This window comes from Cyprinodon tularosa, unplaced genomic scaffold (assembly GCF_016077235.1).
Source record: "Cyprinodon tularosa strain WSP-4 unplaced genomic scaffold, ASM1607723v1 ctg1301, whole genome shotgun sequence".
Taxonomy (NCBI): Eukaryota; Metazoa; Chordata; class Actinopteri; order Cyprinodontiformes; family Cyprinodontidae; genus Cyprinodon; species Cyprinodon tularosa.
This window is the reverse complement of record NW_024038117.1, coordinates 68236-84896: the sequence shown is the minus strand read 5'-3', so window position 1 is coordinate 84896 and position 16661 is coordinate 68236. Positions and strand designations below refer to the sequence as shown.

Below are 16661 nucleotides of genomic sequence, written 5' to 3'. Positions count from 1 at the left end.
GGACAGGATGGACGGGGTGAGGGACAGGATGGACGGGGTGAGGGACAGGATGGACGGGGTGAGGGACAGGATGAATGGGGGTGAGGGACAGGATGGACGGGGTGAGGGACAGGATGAATGGGGGTGAGAGACAGGATGGACGGGGTGAGGGACAGGATGGACGGGGTGAGGGACAGGATGGACGGGGTGAGGGACAGGATGGACGGGGTGAGGGACAAGATGGACGGGGTGAGGGACAGGATGGACGGGGTGAGGGACAGGATGAATGGGGGTGAGGGACAGGATGGACGGGGTGAGGGACAGGATGGACGGGGTGAGGGACAGGATGGACGGGGTGAGGGACAGGATGGACGGGGTGAGGGACAGGATGGACGGGGTGAGGGACAGGATGGACGGGGTGAGGGACAGGATGGACGGGGGTGAGGGACAGGATGGACGGGGTGAGGGACAGGATGGACGGGGTGAGAGACAGGATGGACGGGGGTGAGGGACAGGATGGACGGGGTGAGGGAGGCAGCACCTCTGTCTGCTCTCCGGCGCTGTGGACCACCGTCCTCTTCACCACCCTGGACACAGCGTCTCCTTCCTCTATCCGGGTCGCTTCCTGCTGAGAGTCCTCCACCTGCTGCGTCTCTGAGTCTGGAGACACAAACTGCCGGATCACCCTCCGTGTGATCTGGAGGGGAGGAGTCAACGGTTAGCGCCGGACGGCGGGGGCGGAGTTTGGACCCTCTGATGGGGGGGGTCGCTCACCTTCTTCACCACCATGTTGCCGTCTTCATCAGTGAACTTCTCCTCCGTCACCGTCTGAGGGGGGACGTCTGGCAGGATGTCGGCCTGCAGAAACACAGAGGGGCGCCGTTAGCAGCACGCCATCATGGACGCTCTGCTGGTGAGACCGGGGCGGAGGGGAACCGGGTCATTACCGGGTCATCGGCCCAGAACCGGGTCATTACTGGGTCATTGGCCCAAAACCGGGTCAACGACCCAAAACCGGGTCATTACCGGGTCATTGGCCCAGAACCGGGTCATCGACCCAGAACCGGGTCATTGGCCCAGAACCGGGTCATTACTGGGTCATCGGCCCAGAACCGGGTCATTACCGGGTCATTGGCCCAGAACCGGGTCATTACCGGGTCATCGGCCCAGAACCGGGTCATTACTGTGTCATTGGCCCAAAACCGGGTCATTACCGGGTCATTGGCCCAGAACTGGGTCATCGACCCAGAACCGGTTCATTACTGGGTCATTGGCCCAAAACCGGGTCATTACCGGGTCATCGACCCAGAACCGAGTCATCGTCCCAAAACCGGGTCATTACCGGGTCATCGACCCAGAACCGAGTCATCGGCCCAAAACCGGGTCATTACTGGGTCATTGGCCCAGAACCGGGTCATCGACCCAGAACCGGGTCATTACTGGGTCATTGGCCCAAAACCGGGTCATTACCGGGTCATTGGCCCAGAACCGGGTCATCGACCCAGAACCGGGTCATTACCGGGTCATTGGCCCAAAACCGGGTCATTACCGGGTCATCGACCCAGAACTGGGTCATTACTGGGTCATTGGCCCAGAACCGAGTCATCGGCCCAAAACCGGGTCATTACTGGGTCATTGAGCCAGAACCGGGTCATTGGCCCAGAACCGGGTCATCGACCCAGAACCGGGTCATTATTGGGTCATTGGCCCAGAAACGTGTCATTACCGGGTCATTGACCCAGAACCGGGTCATTACTGGGTCATTGGCCCAGAAACGGGTCATTACCGGGTCATCGACCCAGAACCGGGTCATTACCGGGTCATCGACCCAAAACCGGGTCATTACCGGGTCATCGACCCAGAAACGGGTCATTACTGGGTCATTGGCCCAAAACCGGTTCATTACCGGGTCATCGACCCAGAACCGGGTCATCGGCCCAAAACCGGGTCATTACCTCAGAGATCCTGCTGAAAGACCGACTAAATATTCAAACTTATAAAATTTAAGCGAAACGGTGGATCAAGTTAAAATCATGTTTAATAATTTTTGTCTAGAATAAAAAAACGTACAAATTATTTGCGTTTCACATATTCAATGATTGTTTTGGGTGATATTGGCGTAGGCTGCATTTCTCAGCCAGCAGAGGGTGCTGTTAAAGAATATGATCAAACAGAAGTAGAATAGCTCTCTGTTTAGCTAACCTGAAACATGTAGCAGTTAGCTTAGCGTTTGACCATGACTGAACTGGACCAGGACTTTTCTACCTTCTGGAGGGATTTTGGTTCTTATGTTTAATGAAGGCCTGCCAACTGCTTCATCATCATCATCATCATCATCATGCTTGCTTTTACCTGGATGATGATTCTGCGTCGGACCACCCTGGTGGTCAGCACCTCCTCCTCTGAGCTATCAGAGGACAGCGCTCCTAGCTCCTCGGCTATCTCCTGGAGACAGCAAACAGCCAGCATGGTGAACTCTGCAGCTACAACACGCCACACGTTTCTTCACCTTCCCTTCCCATGGGGGGGCGCGGGGGGAATCATATCTTAGGGGGGGCCGAACATGAAGGTGAGATGGAGAGAAGGTGAAGAAAAGAAGTAGGAAAACCACATGCAGGCATCAGGGGAAGGTTGGTCTGCAGTAAATCGCTTTATTTGCTTCTTCCTTCCCGGTTCAGGCTCTCATGCAAAAACAAACTCCAATCAGTGTCATAAAATCAATCTAAGGTGCTTTTAATCCAAATCCAAAAGTTTCAAGCATCACCACCGCAATCTGCCAAAAGCCAGGTGAGTCAGGTACAGCCTTTAGCTCATCCTCTTACCATTCCCAGGAAGTCATCTTCATCGTAATATCCTGCCTGACCTCTAGATGGCAGCTCCTCACACATGGGGAGGCCACCCTCAGCAGCACCCGCCCCTGAAACATCAGAGTCATAAGCGAATTCCACCAGACTTTGACTGCCAGAGGAGAGGCGGCGAAGGAGAGGCCGGCTGCTGCTCTCATCCAGGAGACCCGGATCTGGACTCCCCATTGGCCTCGGTGAAGGAGGCTCAGAAATATGATAGCTTAACTCCTCTTCTGGTTCTGAAAAGTCTTGTCGGCAGTCAAAAAACTCTGCATCTGAATCAGAGGGATGTGGAGACTCCCTGGGTTTCCTCTCAATGACGTTTGAGGCGGTTCTCTCCAGTCCAGAGAGGACTCTCCTGGAGCCTAAAGGAAAGGCCTCAGCAGCTTCAGACCTTCTCCTGAGGGAACCCACAGATCTGAAGCTGCAAACAACTAGAGACACAGTGCCGGAAAATACTGCAGCTTCCCCGTCTGGTTCCAAAGGCTGGTCTGAGGTGGGTGGAAGGGCTTCCCTGGGCTGGACGTGTTCCCACGGTGGGAACTCTCCAGAAACACGGGGCTGCGAGCGTGAGGCTTCGTCACAGACCAGTAGAACCGGAGTGACAGTCCGGTGTGTTTTATAGGAAGCCTGATCAGGCAGCAGGATGGGAAGTGGAGCGACTGGCTGGTCATCAAAGAAGAGCAGACCTGGTTTAAAGCCACTTCCTGCTGAGGCAGGAAACGGCGGGATTTGGATGGGAACCTGTTGGTGAAATGATGAATCAGAAGCAGATTCTAACACCGTCTGAGCGGATTAGTGGCACGGCACACTTTAAACTCTGCAAAAAGACCAAGGTCCACATGTGTCGGCAAGCTTTCCCATCACGCCACACAACAGCTGGAGGACATCAGAGGATTAGTAGGATTTCTATCAACTCCAGGAATGGAGGTTAGCAGGATACACCCGGGGTTAAAGATCAAGTCTTTCTGTTAGTTTTTCCTTATCATGCTCTCAGTCTTACCCTGTCAGGAACTGCTTTGCTCTGCCATTCTTCCCCTCTACCGGCCCGGACCTCTGCTTCCTCTGCTTTCACATCTTTAACCAATGATGGAGACGAGTCTTTTCTCATATCTTCATCAGCTTCTGATCTAGGAAGATTTTCTTTCTCGTGCGTCCAGATTTCTGGAACGTTTGGCCAATCAGGTTCTTCAGATGACCTTTCATGACTAGATTTAAAGAATGACGGAGACCAGGCTGCTGGTTTGGTCTGAGGGAACGATGAAGACTGTTCTGACCCAGGGGAAGGCATCAACCAGTCGGGCTGAAGGTTGGAGCTGAAGGCTGATAATCTGTCATCAAAACTAAAATCCTTTTCAGACTGGAGGCTTTCTGGGCTAACAGGTCTGGGTTTATCATCAACCCAACACTCAACGGGTAAGGCCACAAACTCAGAGTCTGACGACAAAGACTGTGGTGAGGAAGACCGCTCACAGGGAGCAGCATCCATAAAATACCCAGATAATATTCTCATGAACTCAGGCACGGGGGAATCGTGCACCAGCCGACTGAACTGACTGATGGATGACACAGAGTCCGGTGAGGAGGGTCGGTTGGTGTCCCCATCCGACATGATGAGGAATTCAGCGGGATCACTGGACTCCGATTCAGAGAATGAGCACGAGCTCCGACAGTTCATGGGGTAAACCTGCAATGCTGCTGTAAACTGAGGGATGGGGGAGTCTGGAGGGAGCGACATGTTCTGAAGATCCTCTGGAAGGGATTCTGGAGATGACGCCCTTTGCTCAGCCATGGATATGGCCAACTGGAAGGACACTTGTCTGAACTCGGGCACAGACTGGGAGGACAGAGGCCTCTGACTCTCCTCCTGATCCTCGGACCAGACCAGACCCCATTCTGGAGACGATGACCTGAATTCAGCTAAATCTGACTCGGAATTCAGTTGCATAAAACCAAAATCTGAATGTTGAGTTCCAGGAGATGATGGTGTGGATCTGAGACGCCGGACCTGTTCTGGCACTGGGGGGGGGCTGAACCCGCTAACTGGGGAACTAGTTTCCGCCTTGGATAAACTTGGAAACAGCAATTCTAGATGAACCCTCTCTTGGTCAGATCCTGGTGCTGAGCCACATGACCATGATTGGGCCTCAGCTGGTTCAAAGGCATACTTTGACTGTCTGTAAGGAGCTGGTCCTGATGATGAACCAGACTCCATCATTGGTGGAGGTGTTTCTGCTTTAGTATGAGTTCTGTCCATGAAACCAGGAGAAACTGTATGCTGACCTTTATCCTCCCGGTTCTGGTCAGGTCTTTCCCCATCATCAATAATCTCAGTCCTTTCATATCCATCTGTTCTACCATGAAACTTTATGAAAGCTGTTTTACTCCTGCAGGTTTCTCCTGCATACTGAGGATCATGAACCTGAGAGACCAGACGCCATCGCTCAGCGCCGTAGACGAGGCTGTATTTAGCTGCCATGGCGGCTAATGGCTCAGGTGAGGGAGGCTCCACTGATGGTTTACAGACCACCCCCCCGCTGGGATCTGCTAGCAGGTCCACTGACTCTGGTGTGTCTGTCCTCTGGCCCGGTGGATGTGGTTCTTCAGCTGCAGATCTAGCTAATTGATGGCTCGTTGCAGCCTCTGTGAACTCAGGTAGCGGAAACTCATCGTCGGATCTTCCTGGCTGTAGTGACAGTCTTCTTCTGTCAGGGTCTGTATCTGAGCACAGAGATTCTGAGGATGAGGCCTCAGGGTTCCTCTCAGGTACCTTGGTCTCTCCTAATTTCTTAGTAAAACAAGGAAGCATTGAATCTGGTGACAGTCTCCTGCTGTCCCCAAAAGATTCTTGAGATCCACCTCTAATGTCTCTGAGTGACTTCAGTGCATCAGGTGACATGGCTTGGTATTGGACAATGCCCTCATGTGAAGATGAAGATGACATGTCCTGGATCTGTGACTCCTGTGACCAAGGAGACTCTGGTCTATCTTCATCACCAAACCCCATCGTTAGAAGAAGCTCTCCTAAAGCATATTCAACGTCTGACTCTAAAGACTCAGGGGAAGTTGATCTATACCCAACATTTATGATGATGTTTTCTCGCACTGCTGCTTTGTAGTCGGATATTGGTGAGTCTGGAGACAGACCATCTTCTCCAGATGCTCCTGATCCTGGGGAAGATGGTCTGTTGTACATTAATGATCCTAAACTTAAGACGATGAATTCAACATCTGAACAGGCCGACTCAGGGGATGAAGACCGACTTCCAAAAGCAGGTCTAGGTAGTTCAGATGTTGGCCGATGGTGGTCGGGCAAAGGGGAATCAGGAGGAAGCCTGGTTGATGATAAAGATTCTGGAGAAGAAGGTCTGCTGTAGAACCAGTCTTTCCAGGTTGGATATGATGACGTTTCTGGATCTGAAGACACCGATTCAGGTGATATAGACCTGAGCTCCATGTTAAGCATTGCTGAGTCATGTGGTCTAAACTCAGGAACTGGTGATTCTGGAGAAAGTGGTCTGAGCTCCTCCCTGGAGGTCCTTGAACAAGGAGAAGGTCCTCGGTCCTCAAAAAGCCCAGTTAGGCAAAACTCTGTCTCCAGTTCCTGATCTGAGAGCTCAGAGTCAGTAGAGGTGGACCTGTATCTGAACCTTGAATCAGCCACGAAGGCCATTGGGTACGTGGGTAAAGGCGAGTCAGGAGATAGTAACCCGAGCTCGGTTTCAGAATGTTCTGAATCTGCTCTGATCTCTAAAGCAAATATCTGTGAAATTAAAGGCGCATATTCGACTTCAGAAATATCTGATTCTGGTGAAAAAGACCTGTTGGAAATGAGCTCATGAAATGGGACCAATAATCTCTGTGAAAAGTCTGGAATAGGAGAATCTGGAGAAAATGGTCTGTCTGAACTTTGAGGAGATGAGGCGTGATATTCTATGACCTCTGAGAAAGATTTATCCATCTCTGGATCTGAATACAACGACTGAGTTGAAGTGGACCTGGAAGCTGGGAGGTAGATGATGGATTCTTCTAGTGCCAGAGGAAAGGAAGGAACTGGAGAATCAGGTGAGAGATGTTCAAACTCCTCTTTGGATGTCCTGGAACCAGGAGACGTGGCTCGGTCATCAAAAAGCCAAGTCGTACACAAATCAGTGTCCGTGTCTTTATCTGATGTCAACGACTCCAAAGATGAAGAAGCAACCTTACTGTGACGGAGCTCAGCCTGGTAAGGTGTGAACTGGGGAATAGGCGAGTCCAGTTTGCATTCATTCTGAGATGCTGTAGAGCCTGGAGTTTCTGCTCGGTCTTCTAGCAGAAAAGGCAGAGACTGAGCAGATCCTTCATCTGAAGACAGCGACAAAGGGGATGTGGACCTTAGAGCCGAGTGGGTATAGAGGGGCCCTGTTAGTGGATGAGTAAAATCAGGGACGGGGGAGTCTGGTCTGGGTTCATGTCCAGGTGTAGACCAACCAGGAGAAGATTCTCTGTCCTCGCTAAACCCGAAGATACCAAACTCCACCTCCTCTTCTGAACACACTGACCAGGGAGATGGAGATCTACATGTATCTTGCTCCCAATAAAGGCCTGGGGACTCTGGTCTTTCTTCAGACTCATCACCAACCAGCTGAGAAATGGAGGGGGCAGAACCCGAACCTGAAAGGTCCGAATCTAGTGAGGATACCCTGAAGATACCAACGGATACAAATGGTCCAAAGTCAGGGACTGGGGAATCGGGTAAAAGGATTCCTGAAGCTATAGAGTCCGGAGATGGACATTGCTCCTCAAACATGTTCCCCCAGTCCATTTCCAACTCCAGATCAGATGACACTGGCTCCTGGGAAGAAGATTTATGCCCCAGGTGTATGTTCATAGATTCCTGTAGCGCTGCTGTAAACTCTGGGACTGGAGAATCTGGTGAGAGAGCTCTGCATTGATCGGGAGAGCCACATGATTCAGGAGATATTGCTCCAAAAATCTGATTCAGAGACTCGGGTGGGAAAAAGTTACACTCTGACTCGGATTCAGGTGACAAAGGTCTCCTTTCAGTTTTGGCTTCTGTCTCTGGAGTATCTGGTGGAGCTTGAGTCTGTCCCAGGACCAGAGGAGCATACTCCATGTGAGAAGGAACAGTGGTAGAAGATGCTGACTTAAAGCCAACAAAAGAGGGGAAACGTTCTGCTTCTCTGGCTTTGAACTGATTCCCAGATAAATGCAGTGACGGAGTGGGCAATCTGCCCTCTGGACCTCCTGAGTCCGGTAAAGGCATGCAGAGCTCTCTCTCAGGGTTGGAGGTTGGACTTGGGAATTGAGCTTCAGTGGAAGCTGGGTCCCAAAGCTCTGGTTCTGTGTCTGACCCGCCTCTACCGCCGAGAAACGGCGGTAGAGGCGAGTCTGGAGACAGAGCTCGAAACTCGTCAATGGCTGTCATTGAGTCAGGAGAGGATCTTCTAATATCTGATGTTGATACTGGAGACTGTGGAGACAAAGCCCGTCCCTCAGCTTCAGATGACACTGAATGTAGGGAAAGGGTTCTCTCTGGCATCCAGAACTCTGCTGTAGTGAATCCAGATAGATCTAAAGGAGCTAATTCAGGTTCTTGTTCGCCCATTATCTCAGCAGGTTTATGAAACCAGGACAGGCTGGATGGCTCTGGTTTTAAATGAGATGCTTCCCGATGAGATGGAAATATGGGACAGAAAAACTGAGGAATCAGTGAATCTGCGGACAAACGATTCTCTTCTTCTGTGTCCTGGGAATCATACTGGTATTCACTGGTTAACCGGGGGGTCTCTGGTGAGAGGACTCGGTACTCGAGGTCAGAGTCTGGGGATAGTTTCCTGCTCATGTTTTCTAGACCTAAATCCAGTGAAATGGCCTCCAGACTAGTCTCTGCATCAGCCCTGCTTCCAGGGACGTTTCCAGTGTACTGTGGGTCACAAAGCTGGCCTATCAGCTGCTGTCCCCTCGGCACGGACACGTCTACAGACCGGTTCTGTTCAGAACCGACCAGGAGGGTTTGGTATGAGGCTTGCTGCTGCTCTAGTGGTTTTAAAGCAAGGCCTTCAGGATCAGAACACTCTGAGTGGAAGGAGGTTCTGCTCCCTGAGCTGCCTTCAGGGATGGGTTCTGGATCAGACCTGCTGTCGTCTGTGGATATCTCTGATTCAGCTGATGGAGTTCTGCTCCCACTGAATATCTGAAGCCTCTGATGATCTGGGTTTCCATCTGACAGCGGGTCGCAGGACAACAAGTCTTGGGAATTGGTACTCAGGTGCAGTGGAAACAGAGAGCTGGAACATTTTCCTGGATGGTCTGACCTCCTGCTGTCCTCCTCCGTTTCAGGGTTCTGATGGACAAACTGCATTCTGGTTCCAATATACTCAAAAAGTCCAGTTTTACTGGAAAATGTTTCTCCAACATACTGAGGATCCCGGATCTGAGAAATGAGCTTCCACAGCTCTGCTTTATAAACTAGCCTGTAGGCCTGGCTTTGAGGGCTCTCTTTGGGCCTAGATGATCCGGGTTCAGGTGAGTCTGCTCTTTGCTCCCACACATGAGCGTCTGAATCTGACTGAGCATGCTTCACATCTGATATGTCTGATCCAGGAGATGACAACCGACAACTGATGAAGGAAATGGATCCAGACTTAAAGTCAGGAACTGGTGAATCTCCTCTGTAAAAGTCCCCACAGAGATCCACATCAGGGGAGGACGGTCTAGTTTCCAAGCCCGGAGACGGAGACAGGTCATCGGAGTCACGCTCTGACAGAAAGGAATCAGGGGACAAGGACCTCTGCAGGGTGTTCAAAGGTAGTTCTGTTAAAGCCAATCCAGACTCTGCAATGGGGGACTCAGCGGGCAGAGGCCTGGTTTCATCCACTGAGCCGATAGACGGAGGTCGACTCTCACCAAACAGCGACTCCATGGAGACAGAACTGCACTGCATGTCTGAGGCCGCTGAGAAAGGAGACGTGGATCCGTCCAGCGTAGTGGAGGCATGGCTGTCCGGTAGAACTGGGCCAAACTGGGGAATGGGGGATTCTGCAAGAACAGCACATTTCCCATCAACAGAACCAACTGAGGAAGGTCTGCTGCTGTACAGCAACAACCCCGGAGAGACAAACCCAAAGTCATCCTCTGAGGAAAAGGACACAGGAGAGGAAGACCTTGGTGGTGGAGCCTGATGGCCGTCTTCACTCTGTCCAAAGTGTGGGACGGGGGAGTCGGATGAAGGTGGCGCGTCTTCTTCAAAGGAACCGATGGAGGGAGGACATATCTCACCGAACAATGACTCCAATGAAGCAGACCTACACCGCTGGTCTGAGGAACCAGAGGCAGGAGACACAGACCCGTACACAGGGGGAGGGGCACGGCATTCATGGAGAGCCAACCTGAAATCTGGAAGCGGGGATTCTGGTGGGACCGGTCCGTTTTCATCCACAGAGTCCACAGACGGAGGCCGGCTCTCCCCGAACAACGACTTCATGGAGACGGAGACGGACTGGGAGCTCAGGGAGACGGTGGAGGAGAACCTCTCCCACATGGTTGGATACGTGTTTGAAAGGTGGGGTTCTAACTTCGGAACAGGAGACTCGTGTGGAAGGGGTCTGCCTTCATCTACAGAACCTACAGAGGGAGGTCTGCTGTTTCCAGATGAGGAAACAAACCCAAACTCCCCGTCTGAGAAGGTAGAGTGGGTGGGAGGGGACTGGACCGACCCGGCTGCTGGATGGGTGTCCCCTGGTGCGGCTTCAAGAGACGATGGTCTGTCCTCCAATAGAAACAACTTTAAATCCAATTGGTCCTCCAGAACCGACCCAACCCAAAGTGGTAAAAGATCAGTGGAGGAGGTTCTGAGCCGAGCTGTGGGGGGTTCAGCTGGTTCTGCTCTGTGGTTCCCTGCAGGTCTGCCTGACTGAGAGGAATCTGGTCCTACAGCTTCTAGCAGCATCGGTGTGGTTCTGGGTTCTGCTTCAGAATTGGGAGACCAGGAGCTCCTGGAGGGTTCTGTAGCAGCAGCAGGTTCTGGTTCCTCGATGGAGTCTGAGGTCGCCACCTGCTGTACAGGCCTTCCTGCTGCTCCTCTAAACGTGTCTCTTGAATATTGTGGATCGTGGATCTGAGAAATGAGCCTAGGTTCTGTTCTGCCTGAAGGTCCGGAAGCAGAGCGCATCTCAGCTCCATCTGGAGATGTTGGTACCAACAACTTTGCAGATGGTGAGGAGGATGTTTCTGTTCTACCACGCTCCAGATTTTTTCCTTCTTCTTGTTCCGGATCATCGGTTCGACCCGGTTCTGCTTTACTGCCATCAGTTGATAGAAGTTCTGGTGTTTTGGCGTTTGGATCAGCATGTTCTGACCCCGAGCTGTTTGAAGCTCCTTCTGTCTTAACCTTCGGACTGGATGGGTTCTGATAGAGTGCAGCTTGGGTCGGTCCCAGTTGGCCCGTTTCTGGACCTTTGATAGGAGAGCAGCAGGACTCAGGAGACGACAGCCTGGGATCCAGACTTGGCAGCAGAGGCATGGCTTCATACTCGGCATCAGACAGAGCAGATTCTGGTGAGGAGGAGCCAACCGGTCCAAAAGAACGGCGGCGGATCCTGGATGTGAACTGATGGATGGGAGAATCTGGACTCTCAGGACTCGGATCTGACGCAGGAGAATCGGTTCTGTATGGGGATGACTGCGGTGACCTGGGTTGATGTTCAGGCACCGAGTTTGCAGGTCTGTCCTCAGGGTGAGGAAGGAAGATCCAGTGGTCTCCATGGTCCCAGTGGGACTCAGCAGGTTCTGGATTAGTCTGTTGTTCTGGTGGTTGGTCACCAGTTGCTTTAATGGAGGAAGGTGGAACCAGTGGAGACTGATGTCCAGAGGTAGCAGAGGAAGGAGACGGAGCTCTGAATGGTTCTGGAGACGGCGGGCCTGGTTCTACAGCAAGCCAATCGGACCCGGACCGCAACAACCCAGGAGACGAGGAGTCGCCACAACAATCGGGTCCAAAGAACCAGGAGACGGTCTCAGCCATTACAGAACCAGGAGACGGAGCTCTGTCCTCCATGTCAAAGGGAGAGCAGGACGCCACTCCACTGGCTGGGGACACTGGTCTACCAAAGGGTCTCTGGTTTGGAACCATAGGGGTCAGGGGTCGTTCCCCCGCTGTCAGCAGCAGCAGAGGGCCCCCCTTTGGCCCCCCAGCTACTCCAAGCTCCCACGGTAGGAAGGGAGGAGTGAGAGGAGATAAGGGCCTGAACTGAGGTACCGGGGAGTCTGGGGCCAGGAGACCCAGCTCACTGACAGAGGAGGCGGAGCCTGGTGAGGAGGCCCTGGACTGGGTCAGAACCAGCAGCGCCTCTATGGCGCTATCAGGAGAGGACGCCCTGTCCTCAGTAGGAGACCAGCTTCCACAGAAGGTTCCAGGAGCCGTTTCTAGTTCAGATGGAGACGCTTCCACTGGGAGGGAGATGGTTTCCTCAGAGACACCAGATGGACCAGAACCTGGGCTAGCTGGAGCTCCGGGCTCTGGACCTGAGGCCTTCACATGGCTGACCAGAGGATCAGAGACCTCCTGATCCAAAGTCTGCTGAACACCTGCCCCCCCCATTGACTCCATGAATTCATCATCTGCAGCAGTCCTCTGACCTTCTGGACCCAGGCGGTCAACATCCGGTCCATACAGGATGTCATAGAGCCGCAGTGACGCCTGGTCCACTCCTCTCCTGGAAGCAGTGACCTCCAGCGGTCCACCTGGACTCGCCCCTGCAGTTGAAACCTCCTCTGGTTCTGTTAGCTCCATAGAGAGTTCTCTGAAGTCCTGCTCCGCTCGCTCACACTCAAACAAGCTGTCACCAAAATCTGTCATGGACAGCGGTCGATCTTCACAGACACCAGACCTAGAGCTGCTAGAAGCTTCTCTCCGAGCCACCGGCGGTTGGTCTGAGGTGTCTGCAGGAAGGGGAGTCCGCAGACACTCCAAGGTCCACGGCTCTCCTTCCTCAGCCCCCTCTTCATGGGGGTCCAGAGGAGGTTCAGCTGGGCCAACCCCGGCACTCAGCTCGGGCCCCCCAATGTCCATGGTGTCTATGAGCTGGGGGCGGAGCTGGTAGGGAGAGGCGCGGTACAGAGAGAAGAAAGGACTCACTTGCTTGTAGCTGCCCATGGTTAGCGGCTCAGGGACCTCCTGGTAGGATCTCTCCGACGAGCTGCAAGAAAACAAAAACCTTCAGATTCTTTTATCGCAGAAAAAAGAAAAAGCCAAACGGCTCCTGAGGCTTCAGCTCTGCTGCAGGTAGAGAAGACATTTACTGGAAGGAAACCCAGAAATGACTAAAAAACTGTTTGCTCACATCTTATTTCTTCAAATCATATTTATTTTTCATTTTCTTTATATTTTGTATAGAAAAAAAATTTTTATTTAAGTTTTATTTTTCTGTTTTTCAGACTGAGTTTCATAAATTTGATGCTTTTTAATCTGTGTTTCTCTTCCCTTCTAGGGGGGTGGGCTCTGAGCTGGGGGGTGGGGGGGGGGGGTGGCGGGGTGGCGGGGGGCGGGGCAAAGACGCATTTCTATTGGTCGCCTGGGCGTTGGCGCTATTACTGTTCAAGAAGTGAAGGAGATGAAAGAGATCATATCTCTCCTATCCTGGCTTCTCTTCATTGGCTTCCTGTTAAATCCAGAATAGAATTTAAAATCCTCCTTCTCACATATAAAGCCTTAAATGGCCAAGCTCCATCTGATATCAGAGATCTGATTGTTCCTTATGTTCCTAACAGAGCACTTCGCTCTCAATCTGCAGGTTTACTAGTGGTTCCTAGAATTTCTAAAAGTAGAATGGGAGGCAGATCTTTTAGTTATCAGGCTCCTCTCCTGTGGAACCAACTACCAGTTTTAGTCCGTGAGGCAGACACCCTGTCTACTTTTAAGGCTAGGCTTAAAACTTTCCTTTTTGATAAAGCTTCTAGTTAGAGTGGCTCAGGTTATCCTGATCTATCTCTATAGTTCTGCTGCTATAGGCTTAGACTGCTGGAGGACATAGGGACCCCTTTTTCATCATTCTGCTTCATTCTATCTCTATTCTCCCACTCTGCAGAATCTGTTAGTTCAATCTCTAACGTTCTGCTCTCTCTGCTTTTTCTCATAGTAGCTTCATCTGGTCTGTTCCTGTTTGGCTGTGACTCCATCCTGGAAAGAAATATCAGCTGTGCTGCTGCCATCAACACCTTTGTTTCTAGATGTTGGAGCTTGGCCTGTTTTCCAGTGTAGTCCTGTTTCTCTGACTGTGACTAACTGGATGTGCTCTCTTCATCCTCTGACATGGGAGCTGGCTCGGAGCTCGTCTGCCTGGCTGTGTGTTTCCTAGACGGTTCCTCCAAACTATCAACTCAGTTTGAAAAGATGCAATTCATAAAACTGAATCAACAAAAAAAAAAAATGAATTTGAAAATAAAATCCATAAAAAAATGGTTATAACGTAATGATTAAAATAAATAAAATCTGAGAAAACATAAAGGTGATGCTGAAGAAGTTTCATTTCTGGATTGGATTAGTCACATGATTATAATTATAATCCAGCTATAATCTCCTGTTCTGTTAGAAGGCCAGAAGCGTCACCGTCTTCTAAGGCGACTCACTTTGTTGATTCCAGCTCCTCTGTTTGCCGTTTGGAGGCTTTCTGTAGGAGTTCTGTAGCTGTGGGAGCCGCCTCAGGCCGCCCTGATGTGTCGAGAAGCGATGACAGACTGGTGGACAGCTCCTCTGCTGACACCATGGGCACTTCCTGTCCTAAAAGCAGGCTTCTTCCAGTGGCTTCCCTGCGTCTGCCTGGCCTTGGACTGTCGATGTCTTCATGAAGGGCAGAGAAACCTGCGGGAGCAAAGGGAGTCAGGACAAACGGGATGTTTCCACACAGGCTGGATGAAGGTCAGCCGGCCACCAGGGGGCGTACCTTCACTGTGGTCCAGAGCGATGGTCTCTTCGATCTCTGCGTACGTGTGTGAAGACGTCTCCTCTTCCTCTGAACGGTTCATCTTGGGCTCCATCAGATGAACAATGTCCATCCGGTTGATTTTGGTCAGCTTCTTTAGAAGTGCTGCTTCTGCTGAAACAGGATAAACAAACACGGTAACTATGGAAACAAGGAGGCAGAGTCCTCCATATCCAGGTAAAACCAGATGAATGGAAACCAAATCAACATCCTCACTGCCTGACTCTCAGTTAGAAGAGGAGCAGAAGAGCCGTCCAAGGGGAAGAAGGTGCCTGCTGAGGCAGACAGACTCGGGGTGGCTGACGAGTCAGAAAAACAGGCGTTCATGATGACCAACAAATGGAGACTCACAACGTCAGATAGGAAGTTGGGGTCTAACCATGCAGCCTGTCCAGTTCTCTGTCAGGTCTGATGGTTGAATTACTCCTTGCAGGACCAAACCCAACAAGTGTCGTTAGACTATGTTACCACCTGCAGGGGGAGCCATGAGGGGCAGCCTTTGGTCAGGGAACTATTCCAGGACATTCCTCAGACTCCAGAGGAAGGTTAGACCATAGAGTCTGAGTGGACCTTGTTGTCTGCCTCTATTGTAGCTGTAGTATTAAGATCTAGTTCAGAACCTGTTTTAGGAGGCCATCAAGCTAAGGCAGATCTATAGAGCCTGGGTGTCTTGAGGGGCTCCTGAGAGAGCTGGAGCCTGGAGAAAGACTCAGAGTGATTCTGGCAAACCTCTCAGCTGCCATCTCTACAGCAGGAGTCTGTGGTCATTTAGAACCAGGAGCACCTCCTCCCCCACAGCAGCTGTCTAAAGCCTGATTAATGCCTGACATGTCGACAGCATCCAAAGCATGTAATCCTAGCACCCATTGAGTACACATGTTCAGATTTCTGGCATGGCCCTCCTTGGAAACATGAATTACTGAGGGATCCTGGGCGAGAGGTAGGAGGTGAGGTAGGAGCAAAAGCTCCTTCTGGCAAGGGTTTGCAAAGGTAAAAACCCATAAATATCTGATGGTTTGGTCCACAAATGTCACTAAAATCAGGAGATTGTTTCTTGCACAGAAATGAATGAAGCTGTGTTTACTGTGGTGTTGGGAGCTAGCGGTCTGTGCCCTACACGGCCCCTTAGAGTCTGCCAGAATATTAGGTACAGGGGAAAAGCCGCACAGAGAGTAAAAGCTGCCAAACCTGTGTTCCATGTGGACTGTAGCCCAACCGTAAGGAGAGGGAAGTCTCTGCTGAGACTGCTGACCCCTATCCGGACCCGTTCAAAGAACAAGGATTTAAAATGATTTCAATAACTAACATCCCAGTGAGGGAGATCTGCCAAGAACTGAAGAACTTTTCTACAAATGTAGTGTTTTGTAGTCCATGGCTGCACGGTGGTGCAGTGGGTAGCGCTGTTTCCTTGCAGCAAGGATACAGCAAGGTTCTGGGTTCGATTCCCGGCCCAGGGTCTTTCTGCATGTAGTTAGCATGTTCTCCCTGAGCATGCCTGGGTTCTCTCTGGGTGCTGCAGCTTCCTGTTCCTGACTGTTGGCTTCTCTAAATTGTCCTTAGGTGTGAGTGTGTCCTGTTTGTCTCTGTGTTGCCCTGCGATTGGACTGGACACCTGTCCAGGGTGGCCCCTGCCTCTCTCGCTCATAGACTGACTGAGGTAGGCACCGGCCCCACCTTGACCCTCGAAACCTCTTAAGGACTACCGACCTGTGGCACTCTGTCCGTCTCTCTCAGTCCAAAGGTTCAAGAGGGCGCGGCTTTGGTCTTGCAGAGAGTTGGGGTTTTCAGTCCGTATCATGTGGATCTTCTCCTCGCTAAAGTTCAGTTCTCGTGCTAACTCTGTATGCAGGAACGA

At 51.6% G+C, this 16661-nt stretch overlaps 1 protein-coding gene across 1 annotated transcript in view; it reads right to left on the bottom strand.

The window, feature by feature from the left end:
* Window positions 1-258: 258 nt before the first annotated feature.
* Window positions 259-16661, bottom strand: part of LOC119778218 (ankyrin-2-like) — a gene marked incomplete at its 3' end in the record, with an annotated part of 83408 nt that continues 67005 nt past the window's right edge. Inside the window, exons 42-48 of the mRNA XM_038277366.1 lie at window positions 16514-16645; window positions 14768-14920; window positions 14454-14685; window positions 12964-13024; window positions 2332-2424; window positions 754-837; window positions 259-676 (exon numbers count right to left, since the gene is read on the bottom strand). Coding sequence (XP_038133294.1) covers window positions 259-676; window positions 754-837; window positions 2332-2424; window positions 12964-13024; window positions 14454-14685; window positions 14768-14920; window positions 16514-16645 — 1173 coding nt within the window. The remainder of the gene's footprint in view (window positions 677-753; window positions 838-2331; window positions 2425-12963; window positions 13025-14453; window positions 14686-14767; window positions 14921-16513; window positions 16646-16661) is intronic.